Source organism: Misgurnus anguillicaudatus, chromosome 24 (genome assembly GCF_027580225.2).
Source record: "Misgurnus anguillicaudatus chromosome 24, ASM2758022v2, whole genome shotgun sequence".
Classification (NCBI taxonomy): Eukaryota; Metazoa; Chordata; class Actinopteri; order Cypriniformes; family Cobitidae; genus Misgurnus; species Misgurnus anguillicaudatus.
In genome coordinates this window covers 30528952-30551657 of record NC_073360.2, presented here as the reverse complement: position 1 = coordinate 30551657, position 22706 = coordinate 30528952, and the positions used below count along the sequence as shown (strand labels likewise).

Sequence of the window (22706 nt, the reverse complement as noted above, 5' to 3'; positions counted from 1 at the left end):
GAGAGTGTGAAGTGGTTGCTAAAGCAAATAGGCAGTTTGACAATCCGTCCTGAGACGTTTTTCTTGCCTCTGTATTAAGCTTCGACAGACTGCCCGTGATCACCAAGTCATTACCCTGTTAGAGTCGATCTCAGGCGCTGTCAATATGTGGCTGGATGAAGAAATTCCACTTTGCGGCGGTTGTGAGCAGATAAGGAGTGGTGTTATAGCAGCCAGGATAAGCCTTATGGCTTAGCTTTATTTTCAAAGTAATTTAACAGTGATTGTTGTGTTTGTGAATAGAGGAGGGATTCACTTAGAAAAGAAGGGATTCGTTTAGAAGAGAAACAATTTGATTAGAAGAGGAGAGATTCATTTTGAAACAAAGGGATTCATTTAGAAAAGGATCAATTTGTTTAGAAGAGTAGAGATCCATTTATAAGAAGAGAGATTCGTTTTGGTAAAAACTATGAAAGGATGACTTTATTGTAGAGGTAGATTTGTTTAGAAGAATAGAGATTCATTCAGGAGCGATTCGTTTAAAGAGGGAACAATTTATTTAGAAGAGTAGAGATTAATTCAGAAAACGAGAGATTAATTTCGAAGAGTAATGATTTAGAAGAGCAGAGATCCGTTTATAAGAGGAGGGATTCATTTATGTGATGATTCATTTAGAAGAACAGAGATTTGTTTAGAAGAAGATGGATTGTTTGGATAAAAGTCGTTTAAAAAAGGAAGTATTCACTTTGAAGAGAATCAGTTTGTGTAGAGGAGAAGAGATTCATTCAGAAATGGTGGGATTCGTTTAGAAGAATAACGATTTAGAAGAGCAGAGAATCGTATAAGAGGAGGGATTCATTTGGAAATGTGATGATTCACTTAGAAGAGCAGATATTTGTTTAAAAGAAGAGGGATCAGTTAGATAAAAATCATTTAAAAAAAGGAAGGATTTATTTAGAAGAGAATCAGTTTGTTTAAAAGAGTAGAGCTTAGTGGAGGGATTTGTTTAGAAGGACAGAATTTTTTTTAGAAGAAGAAAGATTCATTTAGAAAAGGAGGGATTCATTTAAAGAGGAAGAGTGATGATTTGGAAGAGCAGAGATTCATTTGTGGGAGGAGGGATTTATTTGGAGGTGTGATGATTCATTTGGAAGAACAGAGATTTGTTTAGAAGAAGATGTATCATTTAAAATGTTTTTTATCTAAACAAATCCTCTTATTCTAAACAAAATAAATCCTCTTATTCAGCTCTTCTAAATGAATCATTACATTTATAATTTAATCCCTCCTCTTATGAACAGTTGTCTGCTTTAAATCAAAATCATTACGCTTCTAAACGAATCCCTCCATTATTGAATGATTTGTTTTGTAAGAGAAGTGATTTGTTTAGAAGAGGAAGGAATCTTTTAAAAGAGGAGGGATTTGTTTAGATGAGCAAGGATTCGTTTAGAAGAGGAGGAATTTGTTTAGAAGAGCAAGGATTTGTTTAGAAGAGGTGGGTTTTGTTTAGACGATCAAGGATTTGTTTAGAAGAGGAGGAATTTGTTTAGAAGAGCAAGAATTTTTTTAGAAGAGGAGGGATTTGTTTAGGATTTGTTTAGTAACAGGAGTGATTTGTTTCGGATTCGTTTAGTAAGAGGAGTGATTTGTTTAGGATTCATTTAGTAAGAGGAGTGTTTAGAAGAGCAAGGATTCGTTGAGAAGAAGAGGGATTTGTTTAGGATTCATTTAGTAAGAGGAGTGTTTAGAAGAGCAAGGATTTGTTTAGAAGAGGAGGGATTTGTTTAGGATTCGTTTAGTAAGAGAAGTGATTTGTTTAGAAGAGGAGGGATTTGTTTAGGATTCGTTTAGTAAGAGAAGTGATTTGTTTAGAAGAGGAGGGATTTGTTTAGGATTCATTTAGTAAGAGGAGTGATTTGTTAGGAAGAGAAAGGATTCATTTAGAAGAGCAGGAATTTGTTTAGAATTCGTTTAGTAAGAGGAGTGATTTGTTTAGGATTCATTTAGTAAGAGGAGTGTTTAGAAGAGCAAGGATTCGTTTAGAAGAGGAGGGATTTGTTTAGGATTCGTTTAGTAAGAGGAGTGATTTGTTAGGAAGAGCAAGGATTCATTTAGAAGAGCAGAAATTTGTTTAGGATTCGTTTAGTAAGAGAAGTGATTTTGTTTAGAAGAGCAAGGATTAATTTAGAAGAGGGGAGATTTGTTTAGGATTTGTTTAGTAAGAGAAGTGATTTGTTAAGAAAAGCAAGGATTTGTTTAAAAGAGGAGGGATTTGTTTAGGATTCATTTAGTAAGAGGAGTGATTTGTTTAGAACAGCAAGAATTCGTTCAGAAGAGGAGGAATTTGTTTAGAAGAGCAAGGATTCATTTAGAAGAGGAGGGATTTGTTTGGAAGAGGAGGGATTTGTTTAGAATTTGTTTAGTAAAAGGAGTGATTTGTTTAGGATTCGTGTAGTTTAAAGGAGTGATTTTTTAAGATTCATTTAGTAAGAGGAGTGTTTAGAAGATCAAGGCTTCATTTAGAAGAGGAGGGCTTTAGGATTCATTAAATAAGAGAAGTGATTTGTTTAGAAGAAAATGATTTGTTTAGGATTCATTTAGTAAGAGGAGTGATTTTGTTTAGAAGAGCAAGGATTCATTTAGAAGAGGAGGAATTTGTTTGGAAGAGCAAGTATTTGTTTAGAAGAGGAGGGATTTGTTTGGAAGAGCAAGGCTTCATTTAGAAGAGGAGGGCTTTAGGATTCATTAAATAAGAGAAGTGATTTGTTTAGAAGAAAAGGATTTGTTTAGGATTCATTAAATAAGAGAAGTGATTTGTTTAGAACAGCAAGAATTCGTTCAGAAGAGGAGGAATTTGTTTAGTAAGAGGAGTGATTTTGTTTAGAAGAGCAAGGATTCATTTAAAAGAGGAGGGATTTGTTTGGAAGAGCAAGGATTTGTTTAGAAGAGGAGGACTTTGTTTAGGATTTGTTTAGTAAAATGAGTGATTTGTTTAGTATTTGTTTAGTTTAAAGGAGTGATTTTTTAGGATTCATTTAGTAAGAGGAGTGTTTAGAAGAGCAAGGCTTCATTTAGAAGAGGAGGGATTTGTTTAGGATTCATTAAATAAGAGAAGTGATTTGTTTAGAAGAAAAGGATTTGTTTAGAAGAGGAGGGATTTGTTTAGGATTCGTTTAGTAAGAGGAGTGTTTTGAAGAGCAAGGATTAGTTTAGAAGAGAATTTGTTTAGGATTCATTAAGTAAGAGAAGTGATTTGTTTAGAAGAAAAGGATTTGTTTAGAAGAGGAGGAATTTGTTTAGGATTCGTTTTGTAAGAGGAGTGTTTTGAAGAGCAAGGATTAGTTTAGAAGAGAATTTGTTTAAGATTTGTTTAGTAAGAGGAGTGATTTGTTTAAAAGAACAAGTATTCGTTTAGAAAAAGAGGGATTTGTTTTAGAGTTTTAGAGATATTTAGTTTTTTTTAAATGTCCTCAGTGGGCCCAAACTCACTTCAGACAAACACAAATTCACAACAAATAATGCTTTTGCTGCATAGGGGTATATCAAATATTCATAGTCTATAATGATTCTCTACTGAAGTAATGTTTTGTAATACTTTTCATATCCTTTGTATGAACTCTCCATAAGAAGTGTAAAGTGTCCTTATGAAACCTAATACACTCATCTATCTATCAGACTTCAAGGAGTTGATCAGGCTCCTAAAAAGGCAGATTATGGTGGGATGTCCAGGACCAGCAAGCTGTCACTTGTTCTCGACTCCCTTCACAACGGGAAACGGATCACCTGTCAGGCTTTCAGTGATGTGCTTTCCGAAGGCGTCAACAACTTCTATACTCTTGATGTCCTCTGTAAGTTGGTTCAAATTTAAGCATGTTTTTGTGTCTAATTTAAACTTGGAAAATTATAGTAGGGAATTTTCATACCCTTAAATATTATCATGTGAAATCTTAACAGATCAATAACCAAGCAATAGTATGCATTTGACCATGTTAACTCTTTTCTGTTCATTTTAACTCTCGTCGTGCTGGGTTGGATCATCAGGTTTTGCACAAGCTTGGTTCAAGTGCATGATGTCTTAAGAGAGGTTAATAAAAATCTAATTATTGTAATACATTTGGAAAATGCAAAGCATTTAATAAAAAGACTGAGACATCTAAAAGTCACTTACTATATTTTTACTGTATGGTATTTTTCTTGTTGGCATGACAATATACTTTTATTTTATTAGTATTGGCAGGCTTTCTTAGATGAGTTCATGTGTGTGTGTATTTTTGTGTGTTTTTGTCTGTGCCACATGCTTTGTGAACACGAAGGAAGGTCATCATCTATTTTAGATCCTCCATATCTCAACACCTTTCTATAACACACGTTTGCCATTGTATTGTCTTTAGTTTATTTTTATCATCAGCTTTCTGCATGTGTTTGAGCATGTGTGCCTGTCTATTGATGTGAGGAAATGGTTTGTTTAAATCTGCATTTGAATCCTGTGAACATTAATGAGACAAAGACACAGAAACCCTCTTGAGATCAACGGCACAATAAATCATGTGCCTTATTTACACGTTGCGCAGCAGACGAGAGAGGAAAAACACTACAGTAAATCTGTTAGTCTTATGGGGATTTTTGGGCATGCACCATTATGGTTTTCTTATAAATTGCATGGTACTATAATGTGCTATATCATTCAAAGAATAAAATCACAGACGGTTTTGGGTATTTCAGGGAAGCCTGTAGTATGGAGGCTGTAAACATAGCATAAAGCAACTTATTAGTGCTGATATTTTATTTAAATACTGTTATAGTATGTAAATGGTGTTTAAATATAAAATAATGTTTCGTATTTACGTTTTTACTATTTTTGGTTCAGTGAAATAAAATATAATATTCACTTTAAGTACATTTAATTTTACTTTTATTTCATTGCTTAAAGGGATAGTTCACCCAAAAATGAAAAGTCTGTCATCATTTACTTACTCTCATCTTGTTCTGATGAGCACGAAGAAGACATTTTGAGTAATGTTTGTAACCAAATCATCAAAAGCACCATTGACTTCAATAGTAGGAAAATGAACTGGGGTTCTGATCGGTTTAGTTTCAAACATACTCAAATAAAATGTATACAGGTTTGTATCAACATAAAAGTGAGTAAATTATGACAGAATTTTCATTTTTGGGTGAACTATCCCTTTAAGTAAAACTTAAAATGTGAAATTATTATTAACTTAAAATAATAACTTAATTGTTTTATAAAACCAAAGAAACATGATGCACTAACATAAAGTATGCACAATATTAAGAATAATACAAATGTAATAAAGGGCACCTATTTCATTGCTAAAAAATGTTATTTTGTTGGTATAATACAATGAGTTTGCGTAGTTTATGGTTAAAAAAACTCATTATTTTCCACATATTGTACATTTTGGTAGCTCCAGATTTCACTCTTTTCCTGAAATGAATGGATTTTGTACAAAACTCATCGATTTGAAAAGGGCTGTGTCCCTGATTGGCCAGCTAATCTGTACGTTGTGATTGACCATAATACCTCTGACATCGTCCGGAAATGTGACGCTCTCTACCATGTTTAAAAGATTCGCTCACAATGCAATGCTAACAGGAGTTAAAGTGATATTTCACCCAAAAATGAAAATAATTAATGCCTCGTAAGACCTCCGTTCATCTTCGGAACACAGTTTAAGATGTTTTATATTTAGTCCGAGTGCTTGTTGACCCTTTATTGAAAATCTACGTACGGTATACTGTCCATGTCCAGAAAGGTAATAAAAACATCATCAAAGTAGTCCATGTGACATCAGTGGGTCAGTTAGAATGTGTTAAAGCAACGAAAATACATTTTGGTCCAAAAATAACAAAAATTATGACTTTATTCAGCATTGTCTTCTCTTCTGCGTCTGTTGTGGGGCGCGTGCGCGAGACTGGAGTCGCGTCACTGCGGTGACGTGGCTGATGTGTAATCCTTCCATGTTTGCGAATATTTTTTTTCAAACTTACAGTGTGCGTCTCCCACAGACTGTAAACGAAGCCCGGGCGCACAAAAAAAAAACTGGGGCCACCAGATAACACGTCAGCCGCGTCACTGCAGTCACGTGGTTTTGGTCTCGCGCGTGCGCTTCGCAAAAAAATGCGGAAGAGAAGACAATGCTGAATAAAGTTGTAATTTTTGTTATTTTTAGACCAAAATGTATTTTGGTCGCTTCAACACATTCTAACTGACCCACTGATGTCACATGAACTACTTTGATGATGTTTTTATTACCTTTCTGGACATGGACAGTATACCGTAAGTAGATTTTCAATGAAAATCTTAAACTGTGTTCTGAAGATGGATGGAGGCCTTAAAAGTTTGGAACAACATGAGGGTGAGTCATTAATGACATTATTTTCATTTTTTGGTGAACTATCACGTTAACTTACAGGCTGTGAATCCAAAGCGGGAGGAATTATGATAATGTTGGTCTTGTCTACATCATTAATTCCGGGAAGTAAACTGCCTACAATCAGTGTGTTTGTTGTCGTCCAAGAAAAGGGATTTACATTGGAGACGATAACTTGTGTCATCGTTTACTTTGGGGTTTGTATCTTTTGCATATCATTAACATGTACTAATACACACTTACACACCAAAGAAAATGTAAAAACGTGAATTGGACCATAGGTGCCCTTTAATAATATATATTTCTTTTTTAATGATACTAAAAAAGAAATGTAGTTAATAATATAAAATATTTATATACAAAAATTGAGGCACATTTTACAAATGTTAATACTGTATGGGGCAGTTTCCCAGACAGGGTTTAGATTAATCCAGGACTATAGGCATTAGTTATTTTAGGACATTTAAGTAGTTTTTATAAATATTACTGATATGCATTGGTACTGATATATGTTAAGATATGCCAGTGCAAGGTGTTTTAAAGTAAGGGTGCTCAAACATGCATTTTAGTCTGGGACTAGGATAATCCCTGTCTGGGAACCCCCCCCCCCCATATATCAGTAAAACTGTTACATGAGAGTTTTTTGCAGTCCATCATTTGTGGTAACACATGAACATAAGCGTAAATAAAATCATGGCTGTGTGTACAGGGATGAAAGTGTTAGTCTGGAATTAGACTTGCTAACGTGTCATGTGCTTATTTTTTGGACACGTTGCTTACATACCATTTGGTGCCTGTTTAAAGTTCATGTCTACCATGTTGTTAATCACATTTATAAATAAACTTGCTTGTACATTTGTGCCTTCACATATGTCTCTCTGTGTGTGTATCTTTACATTAAACTTAGTTCCTCCCGAGTTCTCTGATGAGCAGCCTGATCAGGTCCAGGTGATTGAAGACGAGACCGCCACACTTCCTGTCAAAGTCTCTGCCAATCCGGACGCAATAACCTGCGAGTGGATTTTCCAGGGAGAGAAGCTTGTGAAAGGTAACGGGCAACATTACGCGACTCCACAAGCCGCGCCACACGTCGCCATATGTGTTTTGAATAAAACATCGACGGGTTCTGGCACTACACCGTGACAGATGTGATCTTGTGCTAATGTATGCAGTCTAAATGAGGATCGCTGTCGTTCTGAATGCGACACAGCGTTTTAGGTCTTCGTTTTTGTGTTAAGAGCTCCTCAGAAGTCTTGAGTTGAAGTCCCTGTGGTATTCCCGCAAAAAGGTTTTCCAGGGAGAAGGGTTATAAAGGATAAACCAGATGTTTTGGTGTACACCTTGGCCCCAGGGTTTCAAATACTTAAGCTACTCTTGACACAAAAAAGTGTCACTGCCATTGCATTGCATTAGATAATATAAAGCCAAGCAGTATTTCTTAACACCAGTATGCTTCACAAGCAAAACATCGGACAAATGAGGTGTCATTATATGAGGCGTTACCCTTAGTACCAAAGGGTGCATATTAGTACCTCAAAGGTACATTTTGATAAATTTTAGGACCATATGCTAAGTGTTAATCTGTAGGACCACTGTACAGTATGTTTGTATGTGAATATTTTTTCTGTGTGCGTTAGCATTTTTCATGGCTCTGTAATTTGACATGTATTATGTTTGTTGTATCTTTCGTGTTTGTGACAGAAAGAGATCCCCGGTATCGCTTTGACGATTGGAGCCTGGAAATCGTGAACGTGTCTCGTCGAGACGCGGGCGATTACATCATCGAGTGTTCCAACTCTGAGGGAAAATACCGCACAAAACTCAAACTGGATGTGCAGTGTAAGAAAGTCTTTTTTAAATGTTATTTTTTTTTTATTAAAGTTACAAATGAGAAACATTGTAAATTTATTTTCACAGCTTTCTTTGCTAATGTTTACCAAGGGGGGCGATATTTTTGTCCACGACTATAAATAACAATTTTGCACAATTGTTAGATAATTAATGGCAAATTCACACATATACTGGCACTGCAGTCATGTAGTGTAAGGTCCCAGATGTGACACATTCTCCTAAATGAATGAGGCTTAATCAAACGTTAGGAAATTTGTGATATTGAGTGTGCACACCAGTTATAAAAAGGTCACATTTTAGTCTTTCCAATAATACACACATAATGCTTATTGGAACGTTCTCAAGCATGCTGGGATAGCATGTGGAGTCCAAGCCAACTCTGCTGCATGTCATCATTAATGTGAAAGAGAATTAATTATGGATAACGTGTTAATTTTCAATTCAACTTTTCATTCAAATTGTATATTTGTCACATTAATGCATTTGGTATTTATCCAAAAATAGCTACTGTAGAGTGCATTAAAGGCATGCTTGTGCTCCTGTATAGCTCAGTGGTAGAGCATTGCATTAGCAGTGCAATAGGTTTTTACCCAGGAACACACATATTGATGAAAAAAGTATACTATTTAAAGGGACAGTCGACTTTTTTTAAATAATATATTCATTTTCCAGCTCCCCTAATTTTTTTTATTCTTACCATTTTGGAATCCATTCAGCTGATCTCCGGGTCTGGTGCTACCACTTTTAGCTTAGCTTACCACAATCCATTGAATCTGATTAGACCATTAGCATCGCGCTCAAAAATAACCATCATGTCCCTTTAATGCACTGTGAGTTGCTTTGGATAAAGGGTCTGCCAAATGCATAAATGTGAATGCACATTCTATCTAGGGCAGGGGTCTCCAACGTGGTGCCCACGGAGAGTCTTAATTGTAATATTTATTTATTACATATTTTTTATGTTAGCTTGACTTTGATTACGTATGTTAACGTTTAAAAAAATACTAAAACATATCAACAAGTAAAATAAAATAAAATCAACAAGTAAAACAAAAAAGTCTCATCACTTAGGCTATATCAAAAAGTGGCCCTCTAGATTGTTTTATCCATTGTGGTAGCCCTTGCTCACAAAAAGGTTGGAGACCCCTGCTCTAGGGATTCAACCTCGTAATCTTGCCAATTGCCATTGCTAGTGCTATTTAAATTTTACATTATATAATTTTAGTAATACAATGCACTTATTAAAAAAAACATGTATTACATGAAGATAGTGACCTCTGACTTTTGGGTCCCTATGTATAATACTGTGCAAAAGTCTTACTGTGCGTTCACACCAGATGCGAAAGAGGCGGCAAGTGCGAATGATTTACATGCTAAGTCAATGCAAAGACGTGAATAGGCATCCTGCGGCACGGTCCACACAAATGCACGACGCTTAAGGCACGGCACACATGGCATGGAAGACGCGGCGCGTTCAACACGAATCGAGTGTTGCCGTGGGAAACGTGCAAGTTAAAAAATTTGAACTTTGGCAGATGTTCACGCTGGATTGGCCAATCAGGAGCTTGCTCTAGTAGTTACGTGATTAGGAAGCGAGTGGGGCGGAGTCGCAGAAGCCCCTCCCATGACGCAAATTTCCTCGTGAGTGTCTCGAACGACTAGAATTTCACACGCGAATGAAGCGAGTAAACTCAAAATGTTCAAGCGTCCAACTACATGTGCGTTTTTGCCGCCTCTACCGTGGTTGGTGTAAATGTACAGTTACTGTACGTTCACACCGCCGCAGACTTAAGCTTCCAAAGAAGCTCAGGCCGCCGGGTCAAGGGCACTTGTCAAAAAGTACAGGGAAGCTTGTTGACGCTTTGACCGCTACGAAGTCTGTTTTATCGGAACTAATGTTTTGGTAGGAACAAGTTTACATCGTATGTTTCTCCGGAATCAGCCAGAGAAAAACGTCTAGGCTATATTCCGATTGGTTGCTGGCGTTTTGCCACTGCTTGCCGCTGAACCGCGTCATAGCTCATTAGCATAAAGTTGATTTTTGCAATGGTATAATAATGGATGATTTTGGGGCAGTTTCCTAGACAGGGTTTAACCTAGTCCCAGACTAAAATACATGTTTGAGCTGCCTTAATTTAAAAACACCTTATACCGACATATATCAGTGTCATTGTTTTGTCTCAAGAGACACACCTGTATTGTTTTTTGTAATGTTTGTTTGTAAAAACTACTTAAATGTTCTCATATAACTAAGGCCTAGACCTGGATTAATATAATCCCTGTCCGGGAAACCGCCCCATTATATAATTATTTCTCAGTATCTTTTAAAGAATACAACAAAAAAATGTAAGACATTTGTATGCAGTATTAAAAAACAAGCTAAAGTGTTTTAGTTAAAGTATTTAGTGTGAGCTCATCTTAAACTTAATCAATAGCAGGAACCTGTAGGTTCTCTTAAACCTAAATGAAAAAAAAATAATTTCGAATGTAAGGAATAAGTGACGACGGGCCGTTGGATTATTAGAAAATAATGCACACACCCAGGGTGGTTATGCGGCAGGACTCGAAAAATAATTCAAAGGACCGAATTCAATTATTCTGCTTATATCACGGTTACCACAAACATTGCTCTGGTGGTTATCCTAAGACCTTTGACACATTAGGTGTGCATTTAACAGAAAAATAATCAACACCCGGGGTACATTTCTCAACCAATCAGAATAAAGCATCGAACAGGCCCATGATATAATCTAATCTAATGACTTGAGTCTACTCAAAAGAGGGCCAAGATAGATCACACTAAATACTGACTTTGCTAGAAGCCTTGTTGTTCTTAATTTTTTTTTTTTTTACATTTTATGTAATATTTCCTGTATTTTCTGTGTGTATCTTAATAAAGAGACCCAAAAAATATAATTTCGCTACACCAACGCTGCTTGTGACCTAATAGTGTATATGATGTTAAAATAAAGCATCTGTATAGTGCGATTTGAAAGAAATAACATTTCACTGTGAGTGTGATACCCACTATGATTTGAAGAAAATATACACAAAGCGATTGACAAATGTGTTGTCACGCGATGCTGTTGACAGTCACAGCTGGTTAGGAGACAAACGCAGATTACAAACAAGGTGTCAACATCTTTACTAATAACCAAGCCCATTTGACATCTGTGAAGGAAGAACTCGCGAATTTCAGCAGGGCTCAAGCACCCGAGATAATTTCTTATCTAGCAAGAATTCGACTGTATCACTTGAATACATTTTCGTATATATTTATATAAATATCACTTATTATATTTTTTCCGAAATAGTGTTTGAATCCCATCTGGGCTTGCTTGTCTCTAATGCTACATATAAAAATCCCAAAGTAATACAGATATAAATATGTACTGTATATATTTTACTTATACGTATCCTCCTTATCAAATTATTCAAACAAAATGTATTTGTTGTTTTTTCTTCATTTGTACTCAGTCAAAATAAGTATACATTTCTAGTGTATTTTTTCCTAAATGTAAATTACCACAAAAGTTGCACGGCAAAGCAAATCTGCTCTGCTTTCAAAATTTGTATACATTTATTTGCCAATTCAAACCCACACACACGCGCTCGAAAGTGAAATGAAGAGAAAGTGAGCGAGACATGCAAAGAGGGAGAAAAGAGAACTCCCACTTCCTTAATGATTTAATAATAGCGCTCCTTCAAATGTAGGCCTGCATGTTCCTGCAAATCCTTCTGCACTAATGGATCTCCGCGTCCTCGTACAATAGCAGCTGACAGTGGTACATATTCATTATGTATGGGCCATTTGAATAGCTTTTACCAATGGTGCCGTTTTCCGTGTGTAGACCCCCACTTTCTGTCTGTTAGGAACAATGTATTGAGCATTGTGCATGCCAACATGCTCAAGATTATTCTGGTAGTAATGGCCTACATGGTTAAGGATATGATCCATGAGGCAGACAAATAGTTTGCTGTATGTATTCGAGATTGCACTTTTCTAGGGCACGTCACCATTCCTGCAAGTAAAGAACGTCAACGCAGCAATGTTGCATTTGTATTGATGCATTTGTCAGATTTGTTGACAAACAGTGCATTACATGTATAAATAATGTCTGTGTGTGGGAATCGAACCCATGACCTTTTGCGCAGCTACCAACTGAGCTGCATGACTGGATTATTTCTTCAAGCGCATTTTTATTTATTTTATTTTGGAGCATTTAGATTTGTTGAGACGTCTGCCTTCGGTTATTGTGAAAATGTTTTGTCATAATATTGTTTGCCTGATGCAAATGTGACTTGTAATTAATAAACATGTGATAGTGAATTAAAAGATAAATGATGGAGTTAATTAATCTAAATTAAAGCAAGACAAAAAGCCGTTGGTGTTACAGAAGCATCTTGAGTTAATTAAACATGAAAACAATCAAATGTGCAGCATACATAGAAAAACACTGTCAAGACCATTCATGCGATTTACATTGAATAGATTTTTACTAACCTAACAGTATTATATCAGAATTAGAAATGGACTAGAAATAAATTGTATTCTCATTATATTCTCTCAGTATTTACAATGTTTTCACTATCGAATCAAATGAGCTTAGCCCTTATGCTGCGTTCACACCAGCTATGGTAGAGGCGGCAAAACGCGCTATTCGCACATAGTTGGACGCTTGAACATTTTGAGTTTACTCGCTTCATTCGCACGTGAAAGCCGTGTGTAAAATTTTAGTCATTCGAGACATTCACGCGTAAATTCGCGTCATGGGAGGGGCTTCTGTGAGTGAAGCCCCTCCGATGATTGGTTAACACGACGCAATTTTCCACCAAAGTTCAGATTTTACAAGTTGCGCGTTTCCTGCTGCAACGCTCAATTTGCATAATTTTTGAACTAAATGCGCAAATGAGGCAGATTCGCTGTGAGACCTCCAGACGCGCGTAAACATGTCTTTACATTGACATCACTCGCATTTTATTACATATCTCTATTATTGTATAACCACAGGTCTATTACACGCCCAAGTAATGTCGCTAGCTGGGTTTCTATCACCCCGATCATATGCGCATTTTGAAGTATCGCAAGATAAGAGTGATGGAACGAATAAAAATCCCTTAATTCGCAAAAAGGTTTTAACTCTCACTGGTGAGAGTTGGTTTTTGACTGAATGTATGCGAAAAAGACTAAATGCGAATAATGGGAGATGGAAATAGAATAAATTCTGACATAGCGAACATTAAACAGGTGAGACTGACCGTCTGGCTGTTTCCGCTGTCACTGTCTTGACCATATATGGGGCTCGACGTTGTCGCAAGCTGCACTGCTAGTAAATGTATATCTTGCCCAATCGTAACTAAATGCAGTTCTGTCTCTATTTTCTAAGGGGCTAATCCGACCAAAAGTGCTTTAAACGCTTGGAAACGCAAGGCTGCCTTTTTTTAAAAACGCGGCTTTTTATATTGCTAAGCAGCCGTCTTGTCAATCAAATATTGAAGCGTGAGCACTCTTTTGCTGTTAACTGTCATATTAGCAGAAACTTTAAAAAGAGGGCGCTTGCTGGTACCAATACCACCGTCATTCGAATAACTTGATGGAAACGCACCCAATTCGCATTTGTTTTTCTTATTTTGCACATTCTGAAAAGATTTTGGATGGAACCCCCACTACTGTCTCAACTATATAATAAAACTTCTACAGTACATGCTTGAATGTAATCATCTACTACCTGTTGTCTGTAATTTAGTTTGCTTTCTGCACTTCATTATTGTTCTCTGATCCCTTTTAATAATAGAGTAATCCTGACAGAGTGTGACAGATACCTTTTGAGGGGGCGTTAATTCTGTACTCTTGTTAATTTGCTTCAGTAAGCATTAGTTTTGTTCTAACATGTTTGTCCTGTAGTGTAGTGACAGGGACTCAAAGCCTGTTTGCAGCCAGCCGTAGAGGAATACTAGAGGATTTAAAATAACAATGTTTCTGCACTGCACGTAATGGGGACGACATCACAATAGATTGCAAAGGCTTTTTTTATTTCACGGCCTGTAAATAATTGAAAAGGAAAGTGCAGAATACTGCTGAACGCTGTATCTTGACTTTATTACAGAGAACTCGGGAATCAACACATCCAGAATTGGAAAATCTAATGCTACAGCTCACTTTAAGCCAATATCTGTGTGCACTGTCCTTGAAATTTGCAAAGATGAAGACCTTCACTTCTTCTTGCTCTTCTACTCTCTCACTTTATCTCCTCGCTTCTCTTTGCTCTCGTCTTCTCATTTTTCATCCCCTCCTTTTTTCCACCATTCCTCCTCCCCTTTTTTCCACATCTATTCTTTTGTTTCCTCTACTATTTACCAATCTTCTCATTTCACTTTATCTCTTCTCTCTTGTCCTATTCTTCTCCTCTCTTCTACTACCTCTCTGTTCCTTGTTCTTCTCTCCTTTTTCATCCCCTCATTTTTTCTTCATTCTCCTCTCTTACCATCTTCTCTTCTCTTTTCTCTCCTCTCACTTTATTTCCTTGCTTCTCCTCTTCCCTTCTTCTGCATTTAAATCCCCTCATCTCTACTGTCCTGTCTTCTTCTCCTCCTCCACCCTATTTCCTTTCTTCTCTTTTTCCTCCTCTGCTCGCTTCTTTCTTTTTTTTCGATACTTTATTTTTGACCTTCTCTGCTTTATGTTTGCTCTCCTCTTATTTTTTTCTTTCACTTGATCTCTTCTCTCTTGTCCTTTTCTCATGCTCTCCTCCTCCCTTCTGCTTCCCTGCTCCTTGTTCTTCTCTCATTTTCCATCCCCTCCTTTTTTCCCACCATCTCTCTTTTGCTTAATCTTGTTTCCTTGCTTCTTGTTTTGTCCTCGCTTCTCTCCTTTTATCTTTCTTTTCTTTATCTTTGCTCTCCTCTTCTTTGCTCTCCCTATTCCTTCTCCCTCTTTTTCACATCTATTCTCTTGTTTTTTCCACTATTTACCAATCTTCTCCTATCTCTTTTCTCTTGTCCTATTCTCCTCCTCTGTTCTTCTTTTCTAATTTTTCTCCTCCCTTATCTTTTTTCCTCCATTCGCATCTATTCTCATCTTCTCTACTCTTTTATTTTTTCCTCCTCTTACTTTATTTCCTTGCTTCTTCTCTTCCCTTCTTTTGCATTTAAATCTCCTCCTTTCTACTGTACTGTCTTCTTTTACTTTATCTCTTCTCTCTTGTCCTCTTTTCATTCCCTTTCTGTTCTTCTCTGCTTCTCTGCTCCTCTCCTTTTTCATCCCCTCCTTTATTCCTCTATCGCATCTCATCTTCTCTCCACTTTTACTTATTTTTTCCTCCTCTCACTTTATTTCCTTGCTTCTCCTCTTCCCTTCTTCTGCATTTACTGTAAATCTCCTCCTTTCTACTGCCCTGTCTTCTCCTCCTCCACCTAATTTCTTTTCTTCTCCTTTTCCCCTCTGCTAAGTTCTCTCTTTTTCTCTTTCAATTCTTTATTTTTGCTCTTCTCTTCTTTCCTCCTATTTTTTCTCCTTATTTCTTCTCCCATCTTTTCTCCTCTTTTTTACTCCTCTCACTTTATTTTCTTTCTTTTCAAATTCACTTTTTATGAATTTAAATCTCCTCCTTTCTACTGTCCTGTATTTCCTTTCTTCTCTTTTTCTCCTTTGCTTACTTCTGTCTTTTTCTCTTTATTTTTGCTCTTCTCTTTTCTTCTCTTATTGTTTCTCCTTATTTCTTCTCGTCTTTTATCACATCTATTCTCTTGTTTTCTCCAACTCTCTTTTCCTTTCACTTTATCTCTTCTCTCTTGTCCTTTTCTCATTCTCTCCTCCTCCCTTCTGCTTCTCTGCTCCTTGTTCTTCTCTCCTTTTCCCTCCCCTCATTCTCTTCTTTTCTCTTTCTGTCTCCTCTCACTTTATTTCCTTGCTTCTCCTTTTCCCTTCTCCTGCCTTTAAATCTCTTCCTTTCTACTGTCCTCTTTTCTCTTTTCACGTTATCTCTTCTTTTTTCTCCCTTCTACTTCTCTGTTCCTTGTGCTCCTTGTTCTTCTCACCTCTTTCATTCCCTCCTTTTCTTCACCATTCTCCTCTTTTCTCTTTCTGTCTCCTCCTTCTCCTCGTTCTCCCTTTTTCCACATCTATTCTCTTGTTTTCTCCTGTTTTCTTTACTATTTACCTCTCCTCTTTTTTCACTTTATCTCTTCTCTCTTGTGCTCTTCTCATTCTCTTCTACTTCTCTGCTCCTTTTTCTTCTCTCCTTTTTTATCCCCTCTATTTTTCCACCATTCTCCTCTCTTCTCTTCTCATATGCTCTTCTCTTTTCTCTTCCTCTTTCATCCTCTTGCTTTTTCTCCTTGCTTCTCTCCTTTCCTGTTTCTTTTTATTTATTTCCTTTATGTTTGCTCTTCCCTTCTTTCATGTTCCTTCCTCTACTCTTCATGGTTCTCTTTATTTATTTTCACAATTTTTCACATCTGTTCTCATTTTCTCATGTTTTCTACATTATTCAGTCTTCTCCTTTCACTTCATCTCCTCTCTCTTGTCCTATTCTCATTCTCGCCTCCTCTCCTACCTTTGTTCTCCCTTATTTTTTCCACAATTTTCTTCTCTTTGCTCCTCACTTTAACTTCTTGATTATCCTTTTCCCTTCTCCTGCCTGTTACTCTCCTCTTTTCTCCTGTCCTCTCTACTCCTCCTCCTCCACCACCTTATTTCCTTGCTTCTCGTTTTCTCCGTTGCTCGCTTCTCTCATTTCCTCTTTCTTTTCTTTCCTCTCCTTCTCTCCTCCGTTCCTTGTTCACCTCTCCTTTTTATCCCCTAATTTTTTTCTTCTCGTATCTCCTGTTGTCTTTTATCCTCTCTTGTCCTCTCACTGTCCGTCCTTACTTCTCCTCTCTACTCTTTTTAACTAATATTTTTCTCCTATCCTTTGTTATCTACTTGCTTCTACTCTTTTCGTTTCTTTTCTCTTTTCTTTTTACATTTTTACTGAACTTGTTTCTCATTTGGCTGGCCTTCAGATGCCCCGACTGTTCATATGAAGACTGATCCAGTATCCGTAAACTTGGGAGAAACCGCTGACTTGCTCTGTGTCGCCGATGCCAATCCCATCACCTCGAATATGTTTTCGTGGAAGTGGATGGTGAGTGAGCTCTTTGTCATTTCTGTTTGTCTTTAGCTGACTCTCTTTTGCTTATTCCCACACTTTTTAGCTTATATTCGCCTTTGTTAGTCTTGCTCGCTCGCTCTCTCTCCTTTTATCGCCCCTTTATTTATCTCTCTCTGTCTCTGACTTCTCTCTCACCATGTGTCATAGCCACTCTGTAAGTGAGCTGCTATATTTCACCCTTATAACCGTGACAGTGTTTCACCTTTATTCTTAATACTTCTGGTCTAAATGGAGAAAAATTGGTTTCATTAAAGCAGCCCTTCCAAAGGCCACATTTCTCAGCGTTAGATGCAGTTGGGACCATTTTCGACCATTTGTACAGCTATTGTACCCCGCATGCTTAGTCAGTGTCTTTGATATCAAGCTGCCTATCCTTTCTGTGTGTGTGTGTGTGTGTGTGTGTGTGTGTGTGTGTGTCTTGATTGATGTGGATGCAAAGAAGGAACAATCACACTTTAACAGCTGTTACCTTCTTTTAGCAACCTTCTTTTAGGTGCTAATACTCATTGCCAATTTTTTGTTAAGGTGTGGCTTTTTGATCATGCAACTGATATCTGAAGGTTATATTTTCATATTTTCTTTACATTATGTACCATGATTTATGTAAAAAACAGTAAATCACAAATAACTTGGGTTTTCACAGAAAGGGTCGTGTATAAAATCCCACTGTGTAGATACATGATTTAGTGTATGTGTAGGGTGAAGAGGAAATTGAAGATATAGGAGAGCAGAACGAAGATGAAGGAACTGGCGTTTTAACCATATACGAGGTGACCCGTGAGAGGGCAGGATTTTACAGGTGTACAGCAGACAATGGCATAGCGCCCCCTGGCAGCGTGGAGGGACAACTCGTCGTGCGCTGTGAGTTCTACCACCCAAATTTACATCCATAGCATACCTGTTTGTAATTTTATTAATCTCCTGTTAAGATCTAATATGATGCTTTATTGTACCCACCAGAGACATTTAGTTTGTTGGTTTAGAAAATACTAAAATTACACACATTTAGATCTTGCACCAATTTCTTTTGGGATTTTGGGAAATGATTGTATCCACAGTAATTACAGCATCGGTGGCACCACTGAGACTCATATGGAATATAAAAGACTAAATAAAGTGAAATGATTAAACCTCTTGCGTGGGCATGGGGTCCGTGCGGTGGTTTTTGGCCTTCAAAATAGTTGCTGTCTATTTGTGCAGTTTCCCCAGAGCTCCAGAAGGGGCCGCAGTGGAGAAAAGTGGCCAGCAGGGGGGACGGCAGCAACGATGCGAGTGTGGTGTGCCAGGCGGAGGGCGTTCCTCGGGTACACTTCACCTGGGCAAAAAACGGATTCCTTCTGGACCTCGGTAACCCCAGGTGCGTGGCTTTTAGCATAAAATGGTTTATCATGTTTGCATTAAAAGTGACAATCCTGGTTTGTTGTAGGTAAAACTGAATAGGCAGTAAATAGTTAAAAGCTATTTAATTGGTAATTTGAAATTAGCGCAAAGGTGGGGTGCATGATTTTTGAAAACACTTTGGAAAATGTAGTCGGGCTGAGTACCAAAACACAGTTGTAGCCAATCAGCAGTAAGGGGCGTGTCTACTAACCGACATCATTACATGAGTTGCGTATGTCTATCAAAAAAAGGTCCAGATTCCATTGAGGTAGGGGCGTGTTTGTTTAGGTGGTTTCAAATATCAACATTGGCTTTCAGAGATCATGCACCACGCCTTTAATTTTAAAGCAGTTTCTATTTAGATAAACATAAAATGTTTGTATTTGACCCAAAAATAGGTTAAAGCAAGACAGCATTTTGGGTCAAAACAACCCAGCATAGGTTCAATTACAACCCAGTTGGGTTTTTTTGATTTTAGAAAATGTAATGCTGTTTGGACGTGTGCCAATACTGAATGTCTAACACGTGTGACCTAAAACAGATACGAGGAGAAGACAGCAAAGGAAGGTGCCATCCACACCAGCGTTCTGACCATTGTAAATGTAAGCGCAGCACTGGACTACGCCGTCTTCACCTGCACTGCCATCAACAGCATGGGACAAGACTCTCTGGACATCCAGCTTCTGAGCACAAGTACGTACAGACAAGCATGAACCGTGTGGTTTAACATCACGCTGAATTTCTCATCTTCACCTGAATGGTTCGGTCAATTTCTGTTTTCTATATAAAATCATCCTAAATAATATAAAGAAAATAAAACCTTGATACCTTTAATATTGACTGATTTAAAGAGGACGTTTCACAATACTTTACTTAAATACTGCACTTAAAGGCGGAGTCCACGATGTTTGAAAGCCAATGTTGATATTTGAAATCACCTAAACAAACACGCCCCTACCCAAATAGAATCTGGACCTTCTGTTGATAGACCCGCCCCACACATACGCAATCCGGCAAGGATGTCGGTTAGTAGACACGCTCCTTACTGCTGATTGGCTATAAGTGTGTTTTGGTAGCCGGCCCGTCTCCTTTTCCAAAGCCTTTTTCAAACATCGTGGACTCCGCCTTTAAACATGGAAAAAATGTGATATTCATGATATGTCACCTTCAAATTTTGATGCTCCTAATCACTTAAGTAGATTGTGACACTTTAGCCTGGATTTCACGGGCTACATCGCGTTCCCCATTAAAAAGACCTGTCTGAAATCAATTCTGAATCGCAAGGCTCCTATTCGATGTTTTACGCACAGCTTGTAACGTTACTACGGCTATCTGATCAGTAGGAAGTCCTTATCAATCTAAAATCACTATGAGTTTGATTTGTTTATACGTGCATTTAAAAAAAGCAACACTCGTCAAACACAATCATTCAAATATATTCTTTATTATCATGAAAATACCTGAAACAATTTGAAGAACTGCTTTATAAATATACCTCTAGAGTCTAGACCAGTGGTCTCCAACATGGTGCCCGCGGTGCCAGGTTGCCTGCACAAAGTCTTTGAGGTGCCCGCCATAGCACATTTTCAATTCAATTCAATTCAATTCAATTTTATTTATATAGCGCTTTTCACAATACTTAATTGTTTCAAAGCAGCTTTACATTAATAGAAGCAATAAAAGCACAGAAAAACGACAGATAGCATAACATAATAGACGATAGCATAAGCAGTCAAATTTGCTGCGGCTATGACTCGACATTATAAGCGAGCGTATTACTAATGTAACGTCTAGAAGAGGAAGCTAAGTTAAGCCCAAGAAGGCTGCCTCCCCGGGGTAAAAAAACCCCTAGGAGAAAAAAACCCCGGCTGTTTAGCCGAGGAAATAAAAAAAGTCCTAGGAGGGAAAAACCCTTGGGAGATATATACGTATATACACACATATATAAACGGAAAAGGAGATTAAGCGGAGATTAAGCTGGTTCTGTCGGTGATCGTTGGTCAGGCATCAGCTGGGCATCACGTTGAAGGACGACCAGTAGATCAGAGGTGTGCCGACTTTCACATCTACCGGAACTGGGTCTGTTTTAATTTTATTATTATTTTTTTATTAATTTTATTAATAGCCTCAATTTTTAATATTTATTTATTGCATTTTTTTATTAGCTTGGCTTCTTTTAAGTATGTTAACATTTTAAACAATGATAAAACATGTCAACAAGTAAAACAAAAAGTTTTGGGTAGACTACATCAAAAAAGTAGCTCTCCAAATTAGTTTGGGAGCCCTTGCTCATAAAAAGGTTGGAGACCCCTGGTCTAGACATTACCTGGAATAGCGTTTGTAATGGTACTCCTTCTGTCGCACAAGTGGCGTTTTTTGCACGAGAGCGCCCTTCTGGCTTTTGGGTGGATGTGGTGGCATTTCATCGTAATTCATTAAAATTCATTTATTGACAAACAAACAGACACCGATATCAGAATGTCAACGTCTAAATAGGAAATACCAACACATATCACACAAAGAGATTATATGACTTTAAAGCTTTGTGCTCTCAAATGAGATTTTAGCTTTTCTTTACCTGAAGACCAATTATGATATTAATTATTCAATCGCCGTAATGAGAAGTCTTCCCCTTAATTTATAGAGCAATAGCATTGATAAATTTGCCGCTTGCTCTCTCTCTCTCTCTCTCTCTCGCTCTTGCTCTCTCTGTGCAGGTCATACATTTTTGTAAAGGAATATTCTGGCTTTAATTCAAGTTTGTGACTCTCGACTGCCACAAAAAACAAATACATTTAACTCATTTCTCATCCTGTTAATAAAAAAGAGCAAATTACATTTACAGTAACACACTTGAAATGGAACTATATGAGCATGGAGATAAACATTATAATACAATCAGATTAAAAAGCATCTCTATCTATCTTGTTTTAGCTACTAATAGTTAACCCAAAGTAATTTATTTACTTTCTTATCTGTTAATGTTGTTTATTTTAAGCCATATGCTGCTATTTTGCAAGAAAAAAAAAGATTCTTCACTCAATTCTTCTATATAACGGTTCATAGTGAGTAGTCTGTCACATTTCAGATTAACCTTATGAGCGCCAAAATTGGTTACTCTATTCCTTGTATTATAATAAACTCAAGCTCTCATCTCATTATTCACCGAAAATGAAAAAATTCCAGCCACGCCACGTAAGGAGCTATAAGGTGCCACTTTTTAATTGATCGCATGCCGTCAAAACGGTGTGTATTTGAATCTTTTTCAGTTTTAAACCCTCTAGACCTTTGGAAGCACGTCCCTGTAGATGTCATTTTCTTTTGTAATAAAGCTTAATTTGAAACTGAAATATATCTTTAGTTCTCTCTTTGTAGTAGTAAACTTGAATGCTTTTCCACTTTCCCTCTTTCTATCTGTCCCCTCCGGCGAGGCTCGTGGAATCGGCAGACACGTTTAATGTTTATCATAAAAAACGTGAAATACAATCCAATATCTGCCTTTTTTTTAGTCCACACCACCTTCCCTGTTTTTTTACTGCTGTGAATATTCATAATTAATCTGACACGGTGATCATAAATTTTATGCGCTTCTTATCATCAGACTACCGGGAATGAAAAAGATTTTTGCTCTCCGCCTGACGAATTTGGCTTGACCCAATCACCTCTGTCTCTCAGCAAAGTCTCCCAAGAGAGACAAAATGATGATTGAATAGTGAAAAGAGTTTCATAGTGAAGTGCATTGACACACATTTCTCTTTTATACCGTTTAATTCTCTACAGTTGTCATTTACATGCTTGTATGTTGTTTCAGACCTGTATGGCTTTCTTTTAACTATAGGATGCTAAAGCTTACAGCTGCTCTTTTGCAAATAAAGCAAATTAAATTGGCTCCTAAAAGTTTTAAAATTACAAAAAAATAACAACTATAAAAGTATCTTGAAAGTATTGA

The 22706-nt window shown here is 37.2% G+C and overlaps 1 protein-coding gene across 6 annotated transcripts in view; it reads left to right on the top strand.

Moving 5' to 3' along the window:
* nphs1 (NPHS1 adhesion molecule, nephrin) overlaps positions 1 to 22706 on the top strand; it is a 134639-nt gene that overhangs the window by 90691 nt on the left and 21242 nt on the right. For all 6 annotated transcript variants that reach the window (XM_055197109.2, XM_055197108.2, XM_055197107.2 and 3 more), the window contains 7 exons: positions 3655 to 3827; positions 7282 to 7422; positions 8076 to 8213; positions 17229 to 17350; positions 18076 to 18238; positions 18578 to 18734; positions 19299 to 19450. In XM_055197109.2, coding sequence (XP_055053084.2) covers positions 3655 to 3827; positions 7282 to 7422; positions 8076 to 8213; positions 17229 to 17350; positions 18076 to 18238; positions 18578 to 18734; positions 19299 to 19450 — 1046 coding nt within the window. The remainder of the gene's footprint in view (positions 1 to 3654; positions 3828 to 7281; positions 7423 to 8075; positions 8214 to 17228; positions 17351 to 18075; positions 18239 to 18577; positions 18735 to 19298; positions 19451 to 22706) is intronic.